The 25852-nt window shown below is 43.2% G+C and overlaps 1 protein-coding gene across 2 annotated transcripts in view; it reads right to left on the bottom strand.

The window, feature by feature from the left end:
• BTBD19 (BTB domain containing 19) overlaps positions 1–25852 on the bottom strand; it is a 53987-nt gene that overhangs the window by 13137 nt on the left and 14998 nt on the right. For both annotated transcript variants that reach the window (XM_053392598.1, XM_053392597.1), the window contains exons 3-4: positions 24807–24860; positions 3064–3123 (exon numbers count right to left, since the gene is read on the bottom strand). In XM_053392598.1, the coding sequence (XP_053248573.1) occupies positions 3064–3123; positions 24807–24860 (114 nt within the window). The remainder of the gene's footprint in view (positions 1–3063; positions 3124–24806; positions 24861–25852) is intronic.

Genomic DNA, 25852 nt, shown 5'->3' with positions numbered 1-25852 from the left:
TTTGTGACAGCAAGCACCTATGAAAGCCAACAAGACTCAACAGTGGAGCATCTCCAGTTATCCTGGGCTCAGAGCCTAGAAAGGCATCACTACAAAAATTTACCTTTTCAGGAAAATAGTGACCCTCCAGAAGATCCCATCTTCACTGACCACTGGCCATGCTGGCTGGGGCTGAGTAGAGGCTGGCCCATTAGAGCAAATGGTCCCACCATCTCTCAGCCCCACCTGACTGCCTTCTTACTTACAACCAATCCACTGACTGTCAGCTTCCTGCTCCTTAATCTTAGTATTGCCCCTAGTAGTACTTAGCAGGGATGAGGACGGGGACACAACTAGCTTGTGCCACCTTTCATGACTGGTCCTGCCTCTGCCTACTGTTGGCCTCCTTGCCTTCTGCCCTAGTAGTCCCAATGGATACCAGGGACCACTGCTGGAGCTGATGGAGGCTGGGAGTCCAAGAACATCTGGTGGGCCACAGAGCTTCCACATCTGCTTTATTAAATTCTTATAGCAGTGGCAAACTATATCAAGTGAGGCCTATTTGAGACCCTCATGAAATCAGATTACTGTAGTAGAGAATACAATCATACCTTGGAAATCAAACGGAATCCGTTCCAGAAGTCCGTTTGACTTCCAAAACGTTCAAAAACCAAATCACGGCCTCTGATTGGCTGCAGGAAGCTCCTGCAGCCAGTCATAAGCCGTGGAAGCCCTGTTGGACGTTCAGGTTCCAAAAGAACGTTTGCAAACCAGAACAATCACTTCTGGGTTTGCGGCGTTCGGGAGCCAAAACATCTGAGTTTCAGGGCGTTCGGGATCCAAGGTACCACAGCAATGTTGTTGTTGTTGTTGCTGCTGCTGCTAATTGCATTTATAGCCCACCTTTCCTCCAAGGAATGCAAAATAGCATACATAGTTCTCCCCCTTCCCATTTTATCCTCCCAACAACCCCGTGAGGTAAGTTAGCATGGGAGATAGCAATTAGTCCAAGGTCACCCAGTGAGTTTCATGATCAAATGGGGATTTGAACCCTGGTCTCCCAGGTCCTAGCCCAGGACTCTGACTATGACAACACACTGGCTCTCAATGTTTTCTCAATGTTTGATCACAGAAATGGGGTGATAGTATTTGGCCTATTGTGTCAAGGATCTAGCAATTGAATGCTGCCCCAGCCTTTGCCAGAGATTTTACAGCATGGTAGTTTCCTTCCCCTTTGGGCGCAACTGATACAGCACAGAAGGCTGGCTGCTCCCTGAGGCAAAGTGAGCACAGACCCTTTTGTTGCAGCTCCTCATCCTTCTGGCCCATACATGCTATATGTGGGGGCAGGGGAGAGGATGCACACAAAGAATCGACCAAAAATAAAGGAAGTGTCTAGGCATTGTTGCAAAGGAAACCGGGCACAACAGGACTCCCCTCCCCTCCCCATTTTATAATGCCTGGTCACCAGCTTAGAGTGGTTTCTGGTAGATGCCAGAGTCCCATTTACCGGCTGCTCCTGAACTTCAGCTGCTAGATTTGGCTTGTGTGTGTCAGCTGGCGTGAAATCAGCCCGCAGGGCTCAGTGTTGGCGTCGAAGGGGCAGGTGCCGCCAGAACAAAGGCTGCAGCACTACAGGAGGCCTTGCTAAGGTCCTGTAAAGAGAACTCAGATGGTGGAGTGGGAGCTGGGAGAGTAAAGTTCAAAGAGAGTATGGTTCCTCCATTGCCCTGAAAGGGGCAGCACAATCTCTAGAGAGACGGTAAAGGAGGGAGGGCACCACAGAGGCAATACAAAGCTGGAAAAGGGATTTTTATATCAGGATACATTTCTAGTGCTCCCTCACCAGCATATGCATTGCTCCTCCTTGGCCAGTTCCTCTTTCCAAAACTTTAGTCTCTTACCCACAAAATCTAAAATCATAATATCTGCAATAAAGCTGAGAAAATATTGGCAGCTTTTTTGCTCTAACTCTGAGACATGCACTTCTCATGCTGATGAAGTCTGTTCCAGAGAGGGCGATTAGGCTCTGTTTTTCCCTCCATTTCTAATAACAGAGGGGTAAAAAGAGCTCACAAACTGAAATTGATGCTTGGATATTTTTTCTGCAGATAAATGAAGATGAAGGTTGAAGCTGTAATAGCAATTTTATTGATATCAAGCCCTGGGTGATGTGTTGCTTTTTTGTTTTGTTTTTATTGCTAGGAAATAAATATGTAAAAATAATATACAAGCTGCGTTCATGAGGTCTGTGGTAGAGTGGGATAGGCTATGACAATTTCTTCTGTTTATATACCAAAAGAGATGAGAGTGTACGTATTGCCAAAACAAGAGTAGTATTAAGCCTTTGCTTCCTCGTAGCAGCAAAAACCTTCTATAGCTTAGCTAATGAGATCCAAGAATAACTATTGCCCATTAGGAATCGTCTGACTGGTTTTAAATTAGTCCCAATTAATATATCATCAAGGCACTGTTGCCACTTTCCTGAGTGTTTGAAGGCCAGAATCCCATTGGGCTGATGGATCACATGGGTAGTATCCATGCCAACATCCCTGCCTCACAGAGATAGGCTGCCAAAAGAGCAATAACTACTCACGCTCCATTTCAACAAATTTGTGCGTGGCTTTAAAGAAAGTGGATAGGGCGCTCTTAAAGAGAAAACATTACCACCTCAAATCTGAAGCTCCATCTGCACTATACATTCAAAGTAATATATCACATTGAACAGTCACAACCAGCCCTCAAAGAATCCCAGGAAGTGTAGTTTGTTAAGGGTGCTGAGAGTTGATAGGGGGCCCCTATTCCCCTCACTGAGCTATAGTTCTCAGAGCTCCCTGAGAAGATGGATTGGTTGTCTAACCATTCTGCAGCCTGCCCACAATCACACAAACAATCCCATGTCTTTTATATATTCATCACTGGAGATGCGTATCTTTAGAACCAGCCTAATCTGAAGGGAATCTGAACTGTTCAGCTGACTAACAACAGGATGTCCTAGGAAAGGTCTTCCGCCCCTTCATGTAAATTAATCTAGGTCTCTAGGATTGACAGGCATTGTGAGGAGGAGGGAGAAGTGCCACTCACCTGAAAGGCCTCACAGGCCTGATCCACACTCAGTGTGTCCTTGATGAATTCAACACATAGCTGGAACAAAAGAGGTTGAGAATCAGACTGTGCAAGACAGAATCTTGAACACGCCTGTAGCACTAGCAACAACCCAACACTTTCCTGAGATCTACAGCATTTTTGGAGCTACAGCCTCTCCAATTTGGAACAGGAGACCTACGGTACATTGCTGCTTTGAAATCTATTCTCTGAACTTTGTCTCTGTTCCAGTTTGACCTTCAATGAGGTTTTCTAAGCAATGGCACTGTGAACTGAGGGCTGCTCCACATATTGCTGCAGAGAAAACAGACCCAATATAGCACCTTCTTTCTCAGTCCCACAAGACCCAGTGCATGGCCACACCCAAAGTGCCTTCTCTAGCCACTACAGATAAATGCTTATAGCACCTATGCAATCTAAGGGACATCCCATGCCCCAGGGAGGGAACTGAGAGCCAGCATGGTGTTATTGTTAAAGTGCTGGAAATGTAAGAATAATAAATAAACAAACCTTTCCCCTTACCCTTCTATTTGAAAAAGAATGGATTAGTAAGAGCAGTACACAGTTTCTCTTCAACCAGCCACATTTTGCATTAGGTGGAGCTTAATGAAAGAGGAGAGTGCAAAATATGGTCTGAAGCTCAACATCAAAAAAACAAAGATCATGGCCACTGGTCCCATCACCTCCTGGCAAATAGAAGGGGAAGAAATGGAGGCAGTGAGAGATTTTACTTTCTTGAGCTCCATGATCACTGCAGATGGTGACAGCAGCCACGAAATTAAAAGATGCCTGCTTCTTGGGAGAAAAGCAATGACAAACCTAGACAGCATCTTAAAAAGTAGAGACATCACCTTGCCAACAAAGGTCTGTATAGTAAAAGCTATGGTTTCCCCAGTAGTGATGTATGGAAGTGAAAGCTGGACCATAAAGAAGGCTGATCGCCAAAGAATTGATGCTTTTGAATTATGGTGCTGGAGGAGACTCTTGAGAGTCCCATGGACTGCAAGAAGATCAAACCTATCCATTCTGAAGGAAATCAGCCCTGAGTGCTCACTGGAAGGACAGATTGTGAAGTGGAGGCTCCAATACTTTGGCCACGTCATGAGAAGAGAAGACTCCCTGGAAAAGACCCTGATGTTGTGAAAGATGGAAGGCACAAGGAGAAGGGGACGACAGAGGACAAGATGGTTGGATAATGTTCTTGAAGCTACCAGCATGAGTTTGACCAAACTGCGGGAGGCAGTGGCAGACAGAAGTGCCTGGTGTGCTCTGGTCCATGGGGTCACGAAAAGTTGGACACGACTAAATGACTAAACAACAACAACAATGAGCAGCCTTGGAGGCAGGTTTTGGTAGGTGGAGCTGGGTGGGAGGGTGATAGTTCTAGCCCCTTTGGTTTATAAGAAAATTTAGTAGGCTTTCTGAACCATGGAAATAAGGGCTGCTAGAAAGCAAAGTTTATGCCATTTTGTGCTTCTTGCTGCCTTGGGAATTGACTTCTCTGCATTTGTATAGTCAGAGAGATTTTTAAGTTAAGCTTCATCACTCCAATTGTGGAGTCTGAGCAGCAGCCTGACCCGCACTTCAACCTTGGCAGCTGCTGTAGCAACACTGAGAGACTGTCTAGAATTTTGCAAGGCAATCATAAGCTGGACGTTCAGGTGAAGTATACCAAGAAAGTGACAAAAGAGTAATGATTCAAAAGCCAGAAGTGAGATAAAAATAACAGTAATAATAATTAACAGCAGCAGCAATAATAATAATAATAATAATATCCTCATCACAACAACTATAACTATTAATAAGAAATACTGGAGCAGAGATTGCTGGACTGACAAAACCAGCAAAAGCTTTTGAATTTCATTAGTGAACAAAGATTGTAAGATAGGACCATGTGAAGGTCATGCAAAGTGGAGTGATGTCATCCCTGTCTGTGACACAGTCACTCGGCTCAAAATAACCCCTCTGGGCTTGCAATTGAACAGTGATTTTCAAGTGCTAATGGGTCAAATCACACATCATGTATTGCAAATGTCACTTTTGCTTTCTGACCCAGATGCATACTACTCAATCTCACCCACACACTTACACCAGGGCTACATGAAGTGGAAAAGGACTGCAGACTACATGCATTACAAGAGAGTATGTGCATATTGTTTTTAATTAAAACAACAACAGCAACCAAAAATAGCATTCCCTAATAAGGTAGATATTCTGTAGAATTACAAATATCCTCTTGGACAATTTAAAGATTTGAAGATATAAAATTCAGTCTAAAACTAGGCTGGAAAATAAATTAGGGGTTTTTTTTATTGGAGAAGCCAGGACATGGGACCTTCTGCATTAAAAAAAATGTGTTTTACCACTCAGCTATGGAAGGTGCTGATGTTTTCTGTGGCAGTAACAGGGGATTTACAGAAGAGGATGTGCCACCCCACCCCCCATGTCCTGTCCTCAGAGTTCGTCAGCCAACTACAAAAAGAAAAATGCTCCAAACCTCCCTAGCACTTTTCCAGAGATGATTAACTACAATAACAGGTTATTTCATGAATCTTTACAAGAAGAGCAAAGAAGAGGAGACTTTTAGTATAGTGTCATTATGGCCAAGGGGACTAAGAATTAAAAATGAACCAGCTGGGCATGTTTCAGGATGACCCAGAATTTAGAGCCAAATGAGTCCCAGTGTTGAATAATGAGCCTAGATGCTGCTGGTAATAGAAGAATTAAAGCATACAAAGTTAAGTCACATGGAGCCATACAAAGCTAAGTCACATGAGACAAATTAGTTAGAGAGAGGCTAACACTTAAAAAATGACTGTTAAGGGTGGTAAATGGCTAATATAATCACCTCAGTAGTGAATCCATGAGATAGAAGTTAAAGTGAATACAAATTTAAGCAGTACCCCATGCACAGACAGTTAAGATCACATTTTGATGATGGTGGTAGCTGGCTAAATTGTATCCGTACAAATGCTGTCATACTCTATTCTAAAAACGATCAAACTGGCATTGGGGAAATCTACAGAAAGTTGGTGCAAGAAAGACCACTTTGCAAAGATCGAAGACAAGCGGACTAAAGGCCAGTTCAGTCTGCTAATAGTGAATTTTGCCACCGTCCCTAATCCCAGCTTTTTTTCTGAAGCAAGGCACTGTCTTCCACTCCCACACTTTGTGAGAAACGCAGTTGCTACTTGGCTTTCTACCCCCACTCACACTCTCTGATTTCAAAGCTATAATTAGTTTCCTAGCAATGAGCAGAATGCCAGCAGATTGGGAGCAATAAGTGCAGCGCATGCAGGGTTTTCCCCAAGGACGGAATTGATGAGCGTGATCCTTCCGCGCCTTCGTTATCACTGCCAACTAAACATGACACATAATAGCCAGGAGTGTGGGATCCTCTCTTTTTCAATGACAATCCCATTCACTGTGGTGCAGAATGAGCCAGAATTAGCTTTTGTTGAATCACATACTTTCATATTCACCATGAAGTACAAATGAAAAAAGCTCTCATTGTCAATTGGTCTTCAACCAAGGAGGCAGGCTGGCTAAACAAATATATTCTCTTGCAAAAGAAATCCTAGAGGGAACTAGGATTTAATGCTGAAAATATTAAAATTGGAGTCAAATGGAACATAATGGAATTGAAATCAGAAATAAGTGACACACATATTTTATAGACAAGGATTTAGGACCAAACTACATCGTTGATTACATGGTAAGTTTGCAATGGAGAAGTGACAAGGGAGGGGTTGCTTAACCATTCCTCTTTATTTTGTTTTTCACATCTACTTCCTCCACCAAAAGAGGTTTAAAATGCAACAAAAACATTGAATTCTGGTCCACACACACACACCATAAAATGAATGCACTTTTCATCATTTAGCATGACCCTCTTTAAATTGAATAGTTTGTCCTCAGTAGAGCACGAGACTCTTAATCTCAGGGTCATGGGTTTGAGCCCCACATAGGGCAAAAGATTCCTGCATTGCAGGGGGTTTGACTAGATAGCCCTTGTGTCCCCTTCTAACTCTACAATTCTATGTCTCTGTTTGTCAAGGAACAGTAACATGACAAAATGGAAGAAGAGTTGTAAAATTGGTGGTAGAAACTAAATGCTACACAGCAGCTTTTTTTGAACCTTGGATCCCCAAATGGCCAGCAGTAAGGATTTCTGAGAGTTGATCCAACAACATCTATGAAGCTGGGAGTTCAGCAACATTGGACAATGGAAAATGATTTTAAAATTATTAGACAACATTGCCAGAGGTCATGTAAAGAAAACAGGATGTCTTACAATAAGACATATCTGGTTTCTTTTTGAGAATGTGCTTTTGCAGTACAGTGACAGGGAAATGCCATGCACGTCTACTCAGAAGGAAGCTCTCACTAACTGCAATGAGACTTACTCTCAGTTAAGCAGTTCCACTTGGCTCTAGTGAGCACATTGCCAGTAGTACTCAGAATTGCCATGCCAGCTGATCAAGAGCAGCATTCTCTCTAGAGAACCGGAGCTGCCATTTAGTTGAACAGAGCCTAGATAAGAAAAGAAAAAAACATGCAGACCTTCTAGACATGGGAATAAAAACTTGGATAACCTTGGCTTTCACTGTCCTTACGTTCTCTCCCAGTGCTCCAGCTGTGGCTTCTACTTTCATGATTACCTGGAATTATATCCTGATATCCTGATGATCTTCCTACAACCCGACTCAATACGGCCGGTATTTTGTAAGCAAATCAGAATGAATCGGACTAGGCCCCCAAAAACATGCCTGGTCTAATCTGACCACTGTGTTGACTCTGCACAAGCAAATCAGGATGAGTGCTGAATAAAAAATGTTATCTGAAGGACACCATAGAGATGAAATAAGGAAGCAGATGCAACTGACATGTTTGAAAGCAGAACAAATAGCCAAGCTTTAATTCTGATGTATGGTTATCATCAGCATAAAATGATCTAATGACATTAATAGCTTCCTCTCCAAGGCACAAAACTGTATTTAGAACTGGAATGGTGGTTTTTTTTTAAACTGTCAATGCATTAGAAAAGTTAGAGTAGAAATAAAATCTTCTGGAGAAGAGTTTATTAGAAACTACTGATCACATCCCTCCTTCAGCTTTTTCACACAATTACAAGAGCTGTTAGAAGCTGGATTCTTGATATTTGATAGGTCTCATGCTTTCTGCCTTTTAGAAACTCTTGAAATCAAATAATTGACTGTACAGACAGTATCAGCCAATTCACACATCAAACCTTACTCCTGCTGTTGCCGCTGCCAGGGATGAAACAACCCAAACAAACAACAAGCAGTAAGTCAAGGACAAACCTTGGTTACCCACTGGCAAGAAAGAAACATCTACTGAAGATGTTTCCTCAGATACATGGGCTCAGGGTATATAGTACAGTATATTGTAGGTCTGTATATAGTGTTGGTTGGAATGTGTGAGAGCACCAACAATGGTCACCACGGAGATGTTGCAATGAGGGACACTGTGTAAGGAGAAAGCAAACCACAATACAAATAGGTCTTTAAACAGGGTTGTGACCACTACTGCTCCACTCCAGGAAGCCGTAAGGCAACAGAATTTCCAGTGTATTCCACAACAGAGCTTTCCTTCCCATTTAGTTGGTAATCAGCCCTTAAGAAGTCAGTTTTTAATCATATTCTTAACACAGTGGAAATTATGAAAGCATAAATTACAAAGGTCTCCACTAAGAGGAAACTGTCATGTCACTATGGCAGCCTTGCACAAACTAGCTGTTTTTACGACAAAGAAGTGAAGGACACAGGGAACCTTTTACAACCCCATGTGCTGCATCACCTAACTAAATGAAGAGATGACATTAGCACAGTCTTCCCAGAGCACTTGATACTTCACACTGGTTTGTTATTTTATGCAGTTGACTGGTCATCATACAAGGCCACTTTATCCCAAATGGTGAGAATGCACCTATCAGGGAAGTTTTTAATATGTGACATTTTAGTTTATTTTTCATCTTTGTTGGAAGCCGCCCAGAGTGGCTGGGGAAACCCAGCCAGATGGGCGGGGTACAAATAATAATTATTATTATTATTATTATTATTATTATTATTATTATCATCATCATCATCATCACCTGACTCATTAAGAGAGAGAGAGACAGAGCAGGCCAAAGAGGTATTTATTTATTATTGTCATATCCCATCTTTCCTCCAAGGAGCTCAAGATGGCAAACACTCCCATTTTATTCTCTCAGCAGCCCTGTTACATAGGTCAGAGTAAGAGATGATGACTGGCTGATGGTCAGCCAGTGAACTTCATGGCTGAGTAGGGATTTCAACCTGGGTCCGCTCAGTTCTAATCCATCACTCTACCCACTGCAGCATATCTAGTGGGGAAAGTTTTTGGCCTGCAAAGGTGAAGACTGGGAGGCAATTCCTTGGAAAGTTAAGGAAACTGACTTGGGGAAAGAGGAGGGACAACACATCAAAACATTGCTCTAACCCAAATTTGCTTTGGGAGGGAGAAGCAGAATACTGTGCAGAATGGCCAAGGATAAATAGGTATCCACAACAGCATGTAAAGCAACTTGATGGTGCATATTTATCCTTCATCCTTGATAACACTAAGGACAGAGCACTTTGGGCAAAGTGAGGCAGGGAACATGCCCTTCTTTCCTGCCAAACTGGATTGATGCTAAGGGATGAATTCCCTTCCACAGCAACTTGGTAACAGAAATCCCCATCCTCCTTTAGACAGTAGCTGCAATGTACATAGGTAGTGGGAATTTCTGCCAGCCATAGAAGCTGTCTGTGCCAGACTGGAGGAGGAGCCAACATTTATGGATTTTATAGCTTATTTTAAAAAAAACCAGCCGCAGGAGCATCTATGCTATGTCATGCCAGTGCAAAGGCAATCTTGTGACATGTGAAACCAGGCCAAAGAGCAGCTTTTGACATACAGAGATGGAGGAGGTGGAGAAGGAGGAGGAAGAGAGATGGGAATTGTAAATGCCTCATCCTTCCTGTTTCTTCATAATATCGGCAATGCACAGGCTGCCATGGTTGCATAAGAAAACTGCAGCTGAACGCAGCACCCAAAATAGAACCAGTGAGGCAGAGATTCTGGAGAAGTTGGGCATTACTCAAGGCTTGGTTACGGCCTGAAAACAGCCACTTGCATTTAGATGCTGAACTTTCTACAGATTCCAGCAAAGGAAGATGAGAAGGCTGGCACTGAAGTTGATTTAATTGTATTTTGGTACACATATTAGCCGTAACAGATCCCAATACAAAGTCCTAGCTTGCATGGAAGTATACAGAGCACTTTGCTATATTCATTCACAGCACTACTGTATGCCCAGAGACTGCTTTGTGCTCATCAGATAGAGTGTGCCCATCGGAGATGCAGTGCAGTGGAGTTGTTAGCATGTTGCATTAGGAGCAGGGAGGCTCAGGTTCAAATGCATTAAGAGTAAGAGCGGTTCAGTGGAGCGGCCTCCCTGGAGAAGTTGTGAACTCTCCTTCCTTGGAGGTTTTTAAGCAGAGGTTGGATGGCCTTCTGTCACTGATGCTTTAGTTGAGCTTCCTGCATTGCAGGGGATTGACAACATGACCCTTGGAGTCCCTTCCCACTCTCTCAGCCTAACAACAGGGTTGTTGTAAGGATAAAATGGAAACCATGTAAAGAAAAAGGAGAGGATCCCCAAATATGAGTAACAAAAGCCAAAGCCACAGGAACCCAAGTGAAAATGAGTAGACAACTCGGGAAAACATCCAACTGTACTGATTTTTACATCAACATGCACATGTGAATTGAAACACAGCAGGGAGGGAAGGAGGAACAACCTCACTGCTTTTTAAGCTGGTAATGTGTACACAATATTGAATTAATAGTAATTTAGGCTAAGAACTACTATTAAAGGCACAGATGCCTTGTCCTCCTTTGCATCTGGTCACGGTCACCCTCCATGTTTCCTGGAGAAACCACCAACTTTATGTCTGAGCCATCTGCCATGGTTTCAGGCAACTTGGTGATCTTTGTTCAAAACAGGTCTTAATCAATACACTGTCACACACACTGCAGCCCTAACTGAAAGACCATGAGAGGTAATAATTAACCAGTAAGTATGAACATGCGAAAGGCGTGTCCAAGAAGTGCGTTCAGCAGCACTAATGGCTTGGAAAGGGGATTAAACACACTACAGCATAATACGTAGGGGCTGGGGAAGGGATGGTGATAGGTAACTACAAATGTGGCACAGCCAACAACACTTAATAAAAATCAGTTAAGAAAGCTTGGGCAAATCATTCAGATCATGACTATTTGCAAGGATTGTTCAACAGTGGAACTGACTCCCTCAGAAGGTGGTAGACTCTCCTTCTTTGGAAGTTCGTAAGCAGAAGTTGGATGGCCACCTGTCATGGATGCTTTTGTTGAGATTCCTGCATTGTAGGGGGTTGGACTAAATGACCCTCGGGGTCCCTTCTTACCCAGTACTATTTTCTGGGGGTACGCAGGGGTACACATACCCCTAAACATTTTGTTAATCTAAGTTTGGCCTCATTGAGGGGAAGTATTTCAATATGAGTAGGAAAATGAGAGTAACACTAATCATTTTTTTAGGGGGGGGGAAGCACTGCTTCTAACTATACAATTCTATTATTCTATGATGTACGAAACAATTCAGGAAAACAGAATTGGCTCTGTGCAGGATCTCCATGTAGATGGAACATATAAAGCACAGATTTGCAAGGCAGTATGGCTAAGGGTGGCGCTGTGGTCTAAACCACTGAACCTAGGGCTTGCAGATTGGAAGATCGGTGGTTCGAATGCCTGTGACGGGTGAGCTCTCATTGCTCGGTCCCTGCTCCTGCCCACCTAGCAGTTCAAAAGCATGTCAAAGTGAAAGTAGATAAATAGGTACCGCTCCGGCGGGAAGGTAAATGATGTTTCCGTGCGCTGCTCTGGTTACGCCGGCTCCCTCGGCCAGTAAAGTGAGATGAGCACCACAACCCCAGAGTCATCCACGACTGGACCTAACGGTCAGGGGTCCCTTTACCTTTACCTTTTAAGGCTAAGGGCAGCAAGCAGCACTGCTGTGGGTTTGGGGCGTAAACTCAGAGGCAAAGCATGCCACAGAGAAGGTGTGAAAAGTTCCTACCTTTGTGATCCTATTGACAACCTGGTATTTAATGTCAAACTACAAAGGTTAATGCCCTACAAAAGTGATTAGCAGGGTAGCTTATTAGGAAAGTTTTTTTTAAAAAAAGGAAAAAAGCTGTTGGGTTAAATAAAATTGCCATCTTCTTTTTCTGGTAGATTTCCTGTGACAGACAGGCAAAATGCCACAGGGTGAATTTCATCTTGTCCTTGAGCTGTCATAGGCACCACGTCAGAAAAAAGTTGGCATTTGTATTGTGAGATAAAAAGGCTACAGCAAGGAACCATTTAACACAGAGTTGATTAGGAGCCTGGAATCTTCAGGCAGGGCTAGTGTTTGATAACAGGGGCTTTTATTGCAATGACTTCTTGGTGCACATCTGGTTAAGATGATCCAATTTTGTTGGCCAATATCCTACAATGATACTGGCCTTCATCTGATTCTTGACTGGAATAGGATGGACAGATCAGTCTATTTTTATTCCACATCTATTTCACATGTGTTTACTCATTAGTTTGTTCCTTTCTGTTTCCAAATCAATCTGTAATTTAAACAAAAATCCTTGCAAAATTTGAATTTAAATACATATCACAAAAGAGTTATTAAAATACAACTTTCTTGCAATGTACACATTTCTAAAAGTATTTTTTAGCACAAACTACAGGAAGTGTGTTTTTTTGCATTTTGTGGGTGGGGTGTTCAACAAGAATATTATAATAAAACTTGGAAAAAATCCTAAGGATAATTATCCACTGGAGGCTGGTCCATTTCAGCAAATTGGACATTGCCCCACAAACCTCAACCAGCCCCCAATCTGCCTGTCTTCTTATTTACAACCAGTCAGGCGGGTGGCTCTGCCTGTCCTTGGCCCTGGCTCTAGCTCCTATTGGTCTCTTGCCTGCTCCAACGTGCACCAGCCAGTCCCCACTGTTGTGTTCCAATCTTGGCATTTGTCCAGGAAGTTCAAAACAGATCAGTTCAGTTCAGACTGAACAAAATTCTCATCCCTTCCCAGACTGGAAACCACAGCCAGAGTTGCTTATTTGGAAACTAGTCAGACCATTCATGAAAGGTGACTGTACATTGCAATTATAACTCAAACTTCTTCTCATTGTGGTTGATATTTCTGTTGTAAATAGAAACCAGTAGTATAGTTCCAGTCACCTGAAGCAGACATGTCCATCGCTTGTTTTAGAAAGTGGTGCTGGTGGGGAATACATAAAAGTAATTTCAGACTTTCAATAGCTGGTTACACCATTCTGTGTTGAAGTCATATACACATATCACATTTTTTGCTTTTCTGTCACCTATACACATTGATAAAAACTCAACATCCATAAAGTTTTAGCCTCCACTAGTTGTCCTCAACCAAACATACTGGAAACACAGGCCTGCAACCCCCAGGAAAGGACAAGGTATGCTGCTATGATGAGAAAAACTGTAATTTTAAGGCCTACTATCAAGTTACATTACTGGTACTGCTACTACAAGAGCTGAGAAACAGACTCTGAAAAGTGAACATGGTATCTGAAGTCACACTAGACTCAGCACTCAGGAATGCAGTGCAGAGGGATTGCCTGGCCTGGCACATGGCAACAGACTGGATGATCTCAGTTTCCTTTCCCACCTCTGTGGTCTGGAGCTCGGCGAGCTTCACAAGAAGCAGTTGGACGGGAGCCAGCTGGCCCTAGCTACCAATTTCTAAGCCCTTAGTCATTCTCAGCTTCCCAGGAAAACCCCTTTTCCACCAGATAGGTGTTCCATGCTAGGTATTCCTTTCCTCTTGTGCTACCAGCTAAGCTTCTGCCCCATCATGCCCACATTCCTTTCTCACTACAAGTGCCACAGAAGCAGGTTTTTGGTACTGCTCATCTCATGTGTCGCCTCTTCCTAGCTATAATGGGTTCCTGGCCTGGCCCGCTTCCTTTCCTGTGTGCCTGCAATATGTGATCTACTAGCTATTAATTTGTTACCAAGGCAATGTGGTAACACAGAACAGCTGAAAAACCACTGCCCTATGGTCCAGTTGTGGTTCAGTTCTCTACACAAATTTTCCAGAGACATTTGGCTGACCCCTATTGGAAACAGAAAGTTGGAAACTAGATCAGGGGATTTTTCATATCTGTAATAATTTTGGTACATACACTTTGAAACAACTTTGCTAATATGTCCAGAAATGTTTATCTGAGTGTTTATTGTTTAAATTTTAATTTATGTAATTGCTTCATGTAATATGCTCCAATGTAAACCAAATTGTATCTGAAAACAACCATGTTAAAAGTTTAAATATGAAAATGAATAAATACTACATTACAACACCCATCCCATACACACACAATGAAGGCCCCTTATTTCATACCCAACCAAGTAATTCTTCTTATATAAAACCTGGTATGTCCAGCCAAATAAACATGTACATGAATGGAACATATTTACCAACCTGAACCTTAAGTTTACCTTCAGAGACTATGGTCTGCACCGATCAAGTAACCACCAAGGAGATGACCTTTGCAGTAATAGAATCAGGTTATGGAACAGCTTTGTCTGGGTACCACCTTTGTGGTCTTTTCAGTGATAGATGAAGACATCTCTGTTCATCCAAGCCTTCAAACAACTTATGTAGTCTGGGCCTCTCAGTTTTTCAATCTGTGTTTTTCAATTTGTGCCTGTTATGAGCCTTTTTGTAAATTTTGTATTTTGTGGTCTACTTTATATTTACCGTACATATGGTTGTATCTTCCTTCCACAAGGGGAAAAGACTCTTACCCATGTAATGGAACTTCCCTCTCTTCTCCACCCTCTCGTGCTCTCCAAAAATCTGCTCCAGAGGGTTAGAGGACACTCCAAAATAGATCTGAGGACAGCAGAAGGAGAATCGGAAAGGGAAGAGAAGTCCATTGCACAAAGAGAAGTCCACACGCTCAACACTGGATATAACATGTTGTGTTTTCTTATTTATTGTTATTACACCCAGAGAACTTTATATTATGCGGCAGCATAAATATGCTGAAAATAAATTAAATAAAACATGTTGCCATTACCAGAATGCAAATTAAGCACTGTGAACACTTACTACTTGCAAAGACTGAAACAATACAAACAGAGCTAAAAATGTGAGCCTCTTTGGGGTCAACTGCTCTGGCTTACTTGTATATCCTCAGTGTATCAGTTGCAGGAACTCTAATGGGTTTACCCTAGTAGCCTAGGAATGCAGCTTTGTTTATTTAGCTTTTATTTCTGCAGGCTGGTTATGCCGATGATATTTCCTAAAAATAACACTCAGATAACCCCACGCGCCTTCTGGGAATAGCAGGCTGTGTTCTACTACCACAGTCATCACTCTATTCTGGCTCTGGAATGGGAAGTTATTATACTAAAAGCAAAGGCCTGGGAGCTGGGGGCGGGCGCTGTTAAATCACCACAGAGCACATGGGCCCCAGCCAGCTCTCTGCAGCTGCTGACCTGCAGACAATGAGCAGCTTGGATCCATGGGGCCATGCTAAGGGGTTGTATTTCCAAGACCTCTTCTTGGGGAAAAGCATAACAAAGATTTGCTGCAGCTCATGGCTGGATGGATTAAGGGGATCTCTGTTCCTTCCGCCCTGACTAACTTTGATTCAGAACAATCAGCTGTATCCCCTGCTGAAGTGAGGGCAATTTTTAGCTTCAGTCTGGGCTTTGCAATACAGGTCAGCTGTCCCTAAGTCCTTCTGCCAGCATATCCCCCTCCCCACCCCCCTTAGAGCAAAGAGAAGCTTTGGAAGGGTGGCATTTAAATTGGGAAAACAGCAAGGGGAGAGGAAAAGTAAACCCTCTGCCCCCAGCATCATGGTCCTGATCCCCATCTGCCTACCAGCTTCTTCTACTTTAAAAAATGAAAGAGGGGATCCTGATGACAGACAATGCCATGTCTAATTTGATGAGTCAGTGCCATTTTGTGGTACCTTTAAGATGCACTTAACCCAAGGGCATCTGGTCTGCTAATCTTGGGAAACCCCCCCCCCTTTACATACTATGGACCAGCCTCACCATTCTGAGGACATGGTATGTGTGTGCATGAAACGGAACCAAAGGACTGGTGTTCCAATTCACTACTATCCAAACTGTGGGCAGAAATCCCAGAAAAGCCACAGGTGTGATTTCTAGACTTGAGTATGTTTTTGTTAGCTACATCCCACTCCCCTAACCCCAACTCTTTCAATATTTCTCCCAGTTCAAAAGGTAAGGTTTGCAGGGAATTTCCTTGATTATGTTTTGCACAATTGTGCAGATTTTGCTGTACTCATTTGGGCAGATGGGCTCCATAATTTCCACGATGGGAAATAACACATGTTTCTTTTAAGCTGTTTCTTTATAAGCATACACATTCATTGCTCATTAGGGTGTACACTGGTGTAATTCTTCCAAGAGGGTTTTTTAAAAGGCAAAACAAGGGTGGATAATGCATTCCTAGGGGCAGGCTATTTGAAGAACTTGTGGCCCTCCAGATGTTGCTGGACTCTACTTTCCATCCACGCTGGTCAGCAAGGCCAGTGATGATGGGAGCAGTAATCCTACAACATCTCCACAAGTTCCCCATCCACACACAATACATGCAGAGGCCTGGAAGAGGCAAATGGCCAGAGGCATACCTAGAGGTTGGCTAAGTTGGCCCCCTAAGTAGGCCCAGTAGGGCACAAAAATTGCACCTCTCCTTGCCGATACATCTCCTTGCCAAGGGCGCAAGGGAGCCTAGGTACACCTCTGCAACTGATTAAATACAAATAAAAAGTCACAGATTTGGTGCCTTCAATGGTCACCTAGTCCACCCCCTGCCAATGCAGGAAACCCTATGTATTTCTGTAAGCAACATAAGCCGTGTAAACCAGAACCATGTAATATAGGTACAAGTGAATAATACACAATGCCTTTCTGCTAGGGTGTCTCACCCAGAGCTATGATCTGAAGGAACATGATTTAGAAATCTAACTGACGCTAAGCAGGTCTGGGTGTGGTTAGCGTCTAGCTGGGAGACCTCCTGACAATCTATACATGCTGCTGTGGGATACATACTTCGGCTGTAGGCTTCAGTTTTCCCTAGCTCGTTTCTTTTGCTGATTGGAATTCAGAATGCCCTGGGCACCTGATACGTTTAGAGTGAAACCTTAGTGTGCTATGAGCTGTGTCACAGATAAATGCTGTTTAGCTTGCTGGAATAAGATAGGAGTGAGGAGTGTGTGAGTGTGTGTGTGTTGCTTGAACAAGGGGCTTGGGAACAAGGACTTCATGTTCTGTGAGAACCGTAGGCTTTGTGGCTTAGGTCAAGGGGACCAGAAGGACCCAGACTCTGGGGTTCTATTATCCCAGGTATAGGAGGGAAGTGAAATCCAATAGCATTAAAAAGCTGGCATCTACCAACGGGCTGTCTGCTAACTTTTGCTGGCTTTTTCTTTCCAGAAAAGAAAATGAACATTACCCTAATCTGACTGTTGTGAGACGTGTTATGAAAATGCATAGCAGTGCATTTTCCTGTATCTATGATCAATTGTTCTCTTCTGTTGTGGGTTACAGTACCTAGTGAAGCATTATGACCCCCAGCCCTTCAACCTAACAGGGCAGCATGTCCCCACCTGGGTGGCCTTTACAGAATCCTTGCCTTCCCTAGCAGTGCAGAACAAGGAATGCAGCAACAGGTCTTGACATGCCTATGGAGTGGCAAGTAGGAGACAGCTGCTTGAATAGGTCTATAAATGTACTGAACCAGCTAGTTTATCTGTCCAAGTGGGCCAAAACACCTGCCATCTGTGCTGAGCCTCTTCATCAGACTGGATGTTAAACAAACTGGGGGAGGAGGGGAAGGCTCTTTTGGTATTAAAGCCATAACATCTGCATTGATCAAAAATTCATTTTTGTTCCCCCAGTCTCAGAAGGGGTATGGCTGTGGGGTGCAGCTGTGGGGGTTTTCCTGGAGAGCACCTGCACGTCTGACTTTACCACTATACCACTGAGTTTGCCAGCAGCTGCTGACCTAGTTAATTTCACTCCTGAATAGAAAGTACTCTTAAGCTGAGGGGCAAGTCCAAAAGGGAGAGACTTGCATTGTTTTCCCCTTCTTAAAAATGCTGTGTGCACATTTATACGGAGGTACATAAGCATTCATATTTTCATGATTTTGATTTTTCTAAAACAGCTGTAAAAGAACTCAGCGAGTGTGGGAGACTGTGATATAACTGCCAAATGTGCACATATTCATTGTAGCACTGCTGGCTACACTTCTGGAGGTTAGTTTTGATTTTTCCAGAATGCATTGAAACTGGGCATGAGTAGAGCTTTAGAGGTAGTGTGGCTGCATGTGTTAATTCCATCTGGAGATTGGCAACAGGATAACACCAGTCTCCTGATTTATGCTGAACCAAAGGAATTGCAGATCCCCTTAAAAACACACACACACATATCAATTTTTGGCCCTCATCATTATGCAGAAAAGATTGAAAATGTCAGGTGAGCACCAAAGGGTTTTGAAGGCCGTTGCCAAGACACGGATTTGAACATATTTAAATAACAGAAAGTATATTTCACTAATGTCAAGCTACTGTCAAAACAGCGTATACAAAGGTTCAAGTTACGAAGCACTTGTATTTCTCAAGGCCCCGTGAACGTGTAAAGCTCAAAGGTATGTAGGGATGCCAAAAGTCCTATGCAGGGCAGTGTGGAAAGGTCCTACAAATAATCTGCTTATATAAACATTTACAAGGGCCTGATCTCCTGGCAGGGGTTTCTCTCATTCCCTGTTTGTCACATCAGAAGCTGTTAACAACCCTGCCCCACTCTCAAAGGCATGCTCACATGCCCCTAAGAAACATCAGATGTGTCCGGGAATGGAAGCCGTCTGCGTTCTCAGGAGTTCCCAGCAGGACAGGTTGTAAATGATAATCAGAACGAGACATGGTGTTAAAATCACAGGCAAGAAGAACCCAAGCCTCTTCCCAGATGTCTCTCTCTGCCGCTTCCCTGAAGACAAGGAGAGTCCAAGGTTGCTTCCAGATGCCGTTTTATTGAGTTTTCATTCCAATTTGTTTGCAGGAAGATTAGACGGCATTGTGTCTCACATTTTCCAGTGCATTTCCCCATCACTTTTTCTTACCGCAAAAGGTCTGCTTTTGTGCAGTAGTTCCAAATTAACTTCAATGGTGCAACCTCAATTTGCCAGTATGTGATTAAAGCCCATCCCAAAATAGTGACAGTCTGTAAGCACCCTTTGTTTCTCCATGTAATTCAGTTCCATACTGCACGGGTACCTATCCCAGCTCTATTGCGGAACAGAGCTGGAACCATGTGTTAGCTGCTCTGAGATCTCTGGAGGAACAGAATACAAATGTGACAAGCAGCAGTGTGGTAAAGCAGATGGCATACAATCCCCTTCCTGTCAAATTCCTATCAAAGTTGTGGGGGCAACCACACCAAGGTGATATTAGGTTTGGTACCCAAGGCGTTTGCAGGTTCCCTTCCAGCTGGATCCTAGAAAAATGAGGACATGCCTCAAAATGGGTTGGCGAGTCATTTTGCCAGCTAAGTTATGGAAGAGTGGGTTGTAATTGGATCTGTATTTAGTTTTCAGCTTAGTAATTTATTTCATTTATAATATTTTGTTTGATTACTTTGTTGTTGTTTTCTATTTTCTGTTGACCACAATAACCCAAGGACTGCCTCTCCCTATATGAACCAACTCCACAAGAGGTCCAGATGATGGCAACAGAAGAACAGGCATTTTCTGCAACTGTCTCCCATTTGTGGAATACTCTCCCCCAGGAGACTCACCTTTTGCCTTCATGAATATTATTGCATATCTTTGGCTAATTAAACAATCTATGGCCTTTTAAACTGGAGCGGGGTATTGTTTGGTTTATTATGTTATGTATTTTCGTGTCTTTATATTGAAAACTGCCCTGTGATCCTTGGATGAAGGATATAAATATTAAATTTAGACCAATAAAAATATTTTATTTTTACTTTCCCATCCTGCAACAACCCCCCCCCCCACGTTTGCTTCATGCTTCCTCTCCAAACAGTTCTGCAGTTGCTAACATATTTTGCTAATTGATGGTTATGGGGAATTATTCTATTCCTGATCTGTCCCTTTACATTCTGGCAATCACATATTGCCCTGCCAGTATCTCTGACTAGAACCTTTTTGCATATGGATGAATTTACAAAAGCTCTGAACTTCTGTAAAGTGACAAAGGATAAAGGTAGAGAGAGAAGACCTTTCCACCTCCCCTCATCATGGAATTTAACAGACTGTGCAAATATTTCAAGCCTTGTTTAAATAACTCTGAAGGCAAACAGTAGAGAGTCAGCGTGTAACTGGCTGAACAGCAGATAACCTCAAATCAGGAAGAAAGCCTAAATCTGGTGTATGTTGGCTCCTATTTGGGATGAAAAAAGGGAAGGATGGATTTCTGCAATAATTGGTGAAGTAGGGTAAATCCAAAGTAATATATTTTGGGATGTGTAAGGCACACACACAAAGACCACAAGAGGCTGTCATCTGAAAAGGCACACAAAACCACCATATAGATCCACCATTTGTCATATTCTTCCTAGAATTAAGGTCTGCCAGATAGATCAAGGAACCCAAAGCAAAGGCTGGGTTCACATTACCACCTCAGAATGCACTGAAGTTGCTGTTTTTCCCTAGTGCTTTTCATTGCTCTTCCCTCCCCCCACCAACTCTGCTAGCTATTCACATCAGCATGACTTCATTAATGTCAGATTCATTTCTGTTTGTGTTTCACCAGGGAGTGTTGATGGGGAGGGAGCATTTTTACTCTATGCAAAGGTGCTATCACTTTTGCTAGGGAAGAATTAGGAACAGCTTAAGGGCTCCAATCTGTGTTAAGCAGGTTTGAGAAACAACACATCAAACTAGTATTTTATAAGTACAGGATACATATGTATTTTGGATAGTGTTGTGTGAACACAGATTAAAAATTCAGGGTCAGAAATGCAGTGAGGGCACAGTAAATGGGAGTGTGAACACAACTGACCTTTGCTAATCACTATTTTTCTTCAGGTTATCATAATTCATTCATTATGGTTTTACTTCCCCACCATTAATTATTCCCATTAGTCTTCTTGCTCTCCTCACACTTCCTTTTTATATCTACATAACTACCTCTCTACTGTGAGAAAACCTCAAATGAAATCCATCACGACTATCCATTCACAGTCATTTTCTAAAACTTTCTCTTCTGTTTAGTCTCTTAGAATTTCCCCTTAAGTGCTAAGACAATGATACCGATTCCTTTTCAGTTGCCTTCCGTGAGATACCCTGCGCTGCATGTGTGCAGTCACAAGAATGGAGTTCCCTGCTATTCCCTTACAGCCTCAGATCCTTGTAACAGATGGGAAACTCCTAATAGTCACATAAGACCTATTCCTGGATTCCTGACCTAGCAGGGAAGTGGCAAGTCATTAAATTCCCCTGTGAACTCAGTGTCCCATGCTTTCAAGTCATCCGAAAAGCAGCTGGGAAAATTTATGTTCCTGGCTAGCTCTCACTTGTCCTGTGTTTACTTTCCCCCACCCATTCCTTAGATCCTCTTTCTAACCCAAAGAATGTCACCACCAGTTCAATCACCCACACCAAGAACCTAGCTCTCCTCAAGCTCTGCTTACTTTCTCATCGTTTTATGAGTCTTTGCTGCTAAGTCTTCTCTGGGAAGGCAGTCAGGATAGGGACAGATTCTGGACAGTCCCATGCTGCTACAAATTTGGTGAAACATGCCTTTCCCAGGACACAACTACTAAAACACTCAGAGTCACATACACACATTAAAAAAACTGCCCAACAGAGGAATGTTAACACTGCAGGCCAAATTATTAATTGTTAGCTGCATTCATGCCTTCATTAATAAATGTTCTTGTTTCATTACGCACCATATTTTCTTCCTCCATCTATATACATATCCAATGATAACAAATATACAAATGGATTGTGATGGCAGAGAATGTCATAAAAGATGCCTCCTCCATTATGAATCAAATTGTTCTATATACTTTACACATCCTCAACAGTGTCCCCTCTAAGCCCCTGCCCTGCAAATGCACCCACAGGACAAGGCAGCAAAGAGAGCTCCTAGTGAGTAACTTGCTCCAACAAGGATTGGAAGAAGTGGGGGCATGTTGAACCTCGGCTTCCCATCCACCTTTTCTAAGCTCTGCCCCCTTTAGGAGAACTAGGGTCTCTTTAAGGAGTCGCCTCTCACCTGAAGAAACACACTTCTCCTGCACCCCATAGTACCTCATGCACACCCTGCACCGATGAACTGGTGAGGGAGCATAGGAGACACTCAGTTCCTTGGGCCCAGGAGCAGCACCCACCTGGTCTGGCTCCCAGCAGGTGACCCTATAGCCTCTGACTCAGCATCCTGTTCACAGCTGGGGAGTGTCATGACCCTGGAGTCCCAAGTTTCAGTGTAAGCAGTGCCAACAGTGGTGTGCATAATGTCAGCTTGCTTTGAGCGCTTTGGTTTAATTATTTAAAAAGTTACTATCACAAAGCAATCCTAAACTCACATTATGCCGGGACTGGGGACACATGGCTGCAATGCCAGTCGAACAGCCGTTGTATCCATTGTGTGCTCAGACAGGGAGGAAAGGGAAAAACTCAGAGCCAGAAAAGACCAAAATGATGCACATGCTATCAGCATCTCTGGAAACACCACCACAGCCCACCAATCAGGGACTGCACTGGCATCAACATCCTGATGTGATGCAGATGTAGAAGGAACCAACCTGTGCAGGCCAAGATGGGGTAGGTCTTTAACAAATTCCAGGCTTTACAACAGGGGAAAAACATAGAACGTGGATCAAAAAGCTGGAAGGGTCAAGCAGTGCAATGGGCCCATATCTCATTCTTCAGCAAAAACCAGTAACAGTTTGCATACAAAAAATACCAGCTGAGCTGCAGTGGTGGCTATGCCCACTGGGACTAGCAGGATGGAAGACAGGGAGGCCATCAGTAGATGGAGCCAGAGCCAATGGCAGGAAGAGCCAACTAATTCTGTTTCTGTTCCAATCTTATTCCCTGCTGAGTTCTGTAAAGCCAAAACTGAGGAAGCCCATAGCCAAGGCAACCCCCTGGAGGGGATGTAATTAAGAAGGCAGGCATTTGAGGGCTGTCTGAGGGCAAGTAGAGATTGTTGGGGGAATGGCATATTTGCCCTGATGAACTGGCCTCCACTGTCCAGATGCACCATTATGAAGACTTGTGTATACACATGAAATCACCCTGAATCAGCAAGAGGAAAATCTAGTTATCAGTTTGGCAGGAAGATGCTCCCAATCAGGACAACTGGAAGGGACCTGGAAGTTGTCCAAAATGGACACAAAGTCCAGTCAGAATCAGGAGCTGTCCAGATTAGATTTTCCTGATTAAGGCGAATTTTACTGGAGTCATTAGAACAGAGTTTTACAGTGTTTGGCAGCTCCTGGGCTAGCAGGAATCTGCCAGTGTAAGGCTGCTTTGCTGACAGTACTGGCGCGGTGTATTTTCTTTCATGGCTGGTGTGAACCTGAACACTGCCAGTGCATTCTGCTTCCATGTCTCCTGTAATTTAAAGATAAGGCAAGTTCTTTGTTCCTAAAAGCAGAGAGTTTCTGTTTTGCAAGCTTTGTCATGGGGCTTCCCTACCTCTATTCCCCTCACAATTCCTCTAGCCAAGTTTCCTCTGAAACAAGTGAGAAAGAACCAAGAAGAAAGGTTTCCTGCCTCCTCCCCAACCACAACAGTGAAATCAAGACGTAATGTAACACAGATGCTTGAGTTTCTGTAGGCGGCTGCTAGAAGGCACTAGCTAGTGGAAAATAAACATCTAAGGTAGGCCCAATGTAAAGTCAGTCATTGAGTCCAACATTTCTGCCCACTAAACTGTAGGAGTTGAAGGGACAGGGATTCCAATTCAGTCAAATCAGCTTAGTAGTAACTGTCCATAGCAAGCATTTTTCTTTCCATCTTTCATTTACAAACTATCATTGATTTACCTCCCCACCACCACCACCACCATAGACAGGAAGACACTAGAAAGGTGAAATACTTCCCCGAGTTTATATCAGTGGCGTCATCAGAAGAGGATTTGGGGACAGAGTCCAGAGCCCTTGCTCAACAGAATGGCCAGGAAGGATCTCCAAATATGGGCTGCTCACCACATTTTGAAGTGAAGTAATGCATCCGAAAAGCAGACTGGTGTGGGGTAGTCCAAAGTTTAACATTGCCATGTTTGGATACAGACAGAGGACACTGTATGGATCTGGCCTTCTAGCACCCACAGTTGTGGGATTCTGCTTTCATTGTGAAAGAGAGCACACAATGGAAGGCACGTCTGTGTGGGATCCACTGATAAGGATTAGGGGAATCTGGGTTCAATTACCAGCAGGCTATTTTAAAGCAGCCAATAACATGCCCTGCTGCATCCCAGAGGCTGTGTCATTGAGCAAAAACTCCTACATCCCTCACCCTGTAATATGCAAGCAGAAGTAATTACATTACAAATACATCTCGTGGAGAATCAACTTAAGTGACACAAAGCATAGTGCTTACCTTTCTGAGGTCATCCAGCCCATACTCTATGGATGAAGTCAGGACCTCCAGGGCCTACAGTCAAAACAAAGGAGTGATTAATGTACGCTCTCGGTACTTGATGCTCTCTGTTCTATTGGCAATGATGGCACGTGCCTGAATCCATCCTGATTTTCTCGGTCTTTTGCCCTTCAGCTTTCTGTAAAGTTTCTATGAGCAAAATTTGACTTGCACAATTAGACTGCTGCTCACACGATGGGAGTTTGCCTTCCTACCCTCCCCCCTCCAGCACTTGTGCCACAAAAATATGCTTTTCCAAAGTTTCTCCCAGAGGTTTTGATCTATATTGTGTCCTATATCTATTGTCCAGTGTGTAATTGACGCTTTAACAAGCTCGTCTTTTGTTTCCCATTCTAATAAAATAATTATACATTTTAGACAGAAGTTTATCCTTATTTTCTAAGAGTTGTTTTTCAGATTGTGAGCTTTGGTCCAGAAATCCATTCTTTCTAATTTAAACATGTCGTATATCTGGTGATATTGCAACCAAACCGTAACTTGGCTTCTAAAGTTTCCCATTGAATTCAGTTTGGGTCGTCCCCCCACTGTAGAATTCACCAGTTCCCTGTAAATCGCCCATTGTCTGTCCATATCAACTCTCTTAATTGTCATTGCTTCAATGGGAGATAGCCATAAAGGTGTTTTTCTTTCCAGCAGATTTTTAGATTTCTCCCAGATTCTATACAGATTCTTCCTAAGGATGTGGTTCATAAAACTCTTGTAGGTTTTAGCCTTCCCATACCAGAGACATGCATGCCAGTCAAATGTTAAGCCGTGACCCTCTAGATCTAAGACATGGGTAGGCAAACTAAGGCCCGGGGGTCAGATGCGGCCCAATCGCCTTCTAAATCCAGCCCACGAACGGTCTGGGAATCAGCATGTTTTTACATGATTAAGTGTCCTTTTATTTAATATGCATCTCTGGGTTATTTGTGGGGCCTGCCTGGTGTTTATACATGAGTAGAATGTGTGCTTTTATTTAAAATGCATCTTTGGGTTATTTGTGG

This window comes from Podarcis raffonei, chromosome 6 (assembly GCF_027172205.1).
Source record: "Podarcis raffonei isolate rPodRaf1 chromosome 6, rPodRaf1.pri, whole genome shotgun sequence".
In the NCBI taxonomy this organism is placed as follows: domain Eukaryota; kingdom Metazoa; phylum Chordata; class Lepidosauria; order Squamata; family Lacertidae; genus Podarcis; species Podarcis raffonei.
This window is presented reverse-complemented; position numbering and strand designations above follow the sequence as displayed.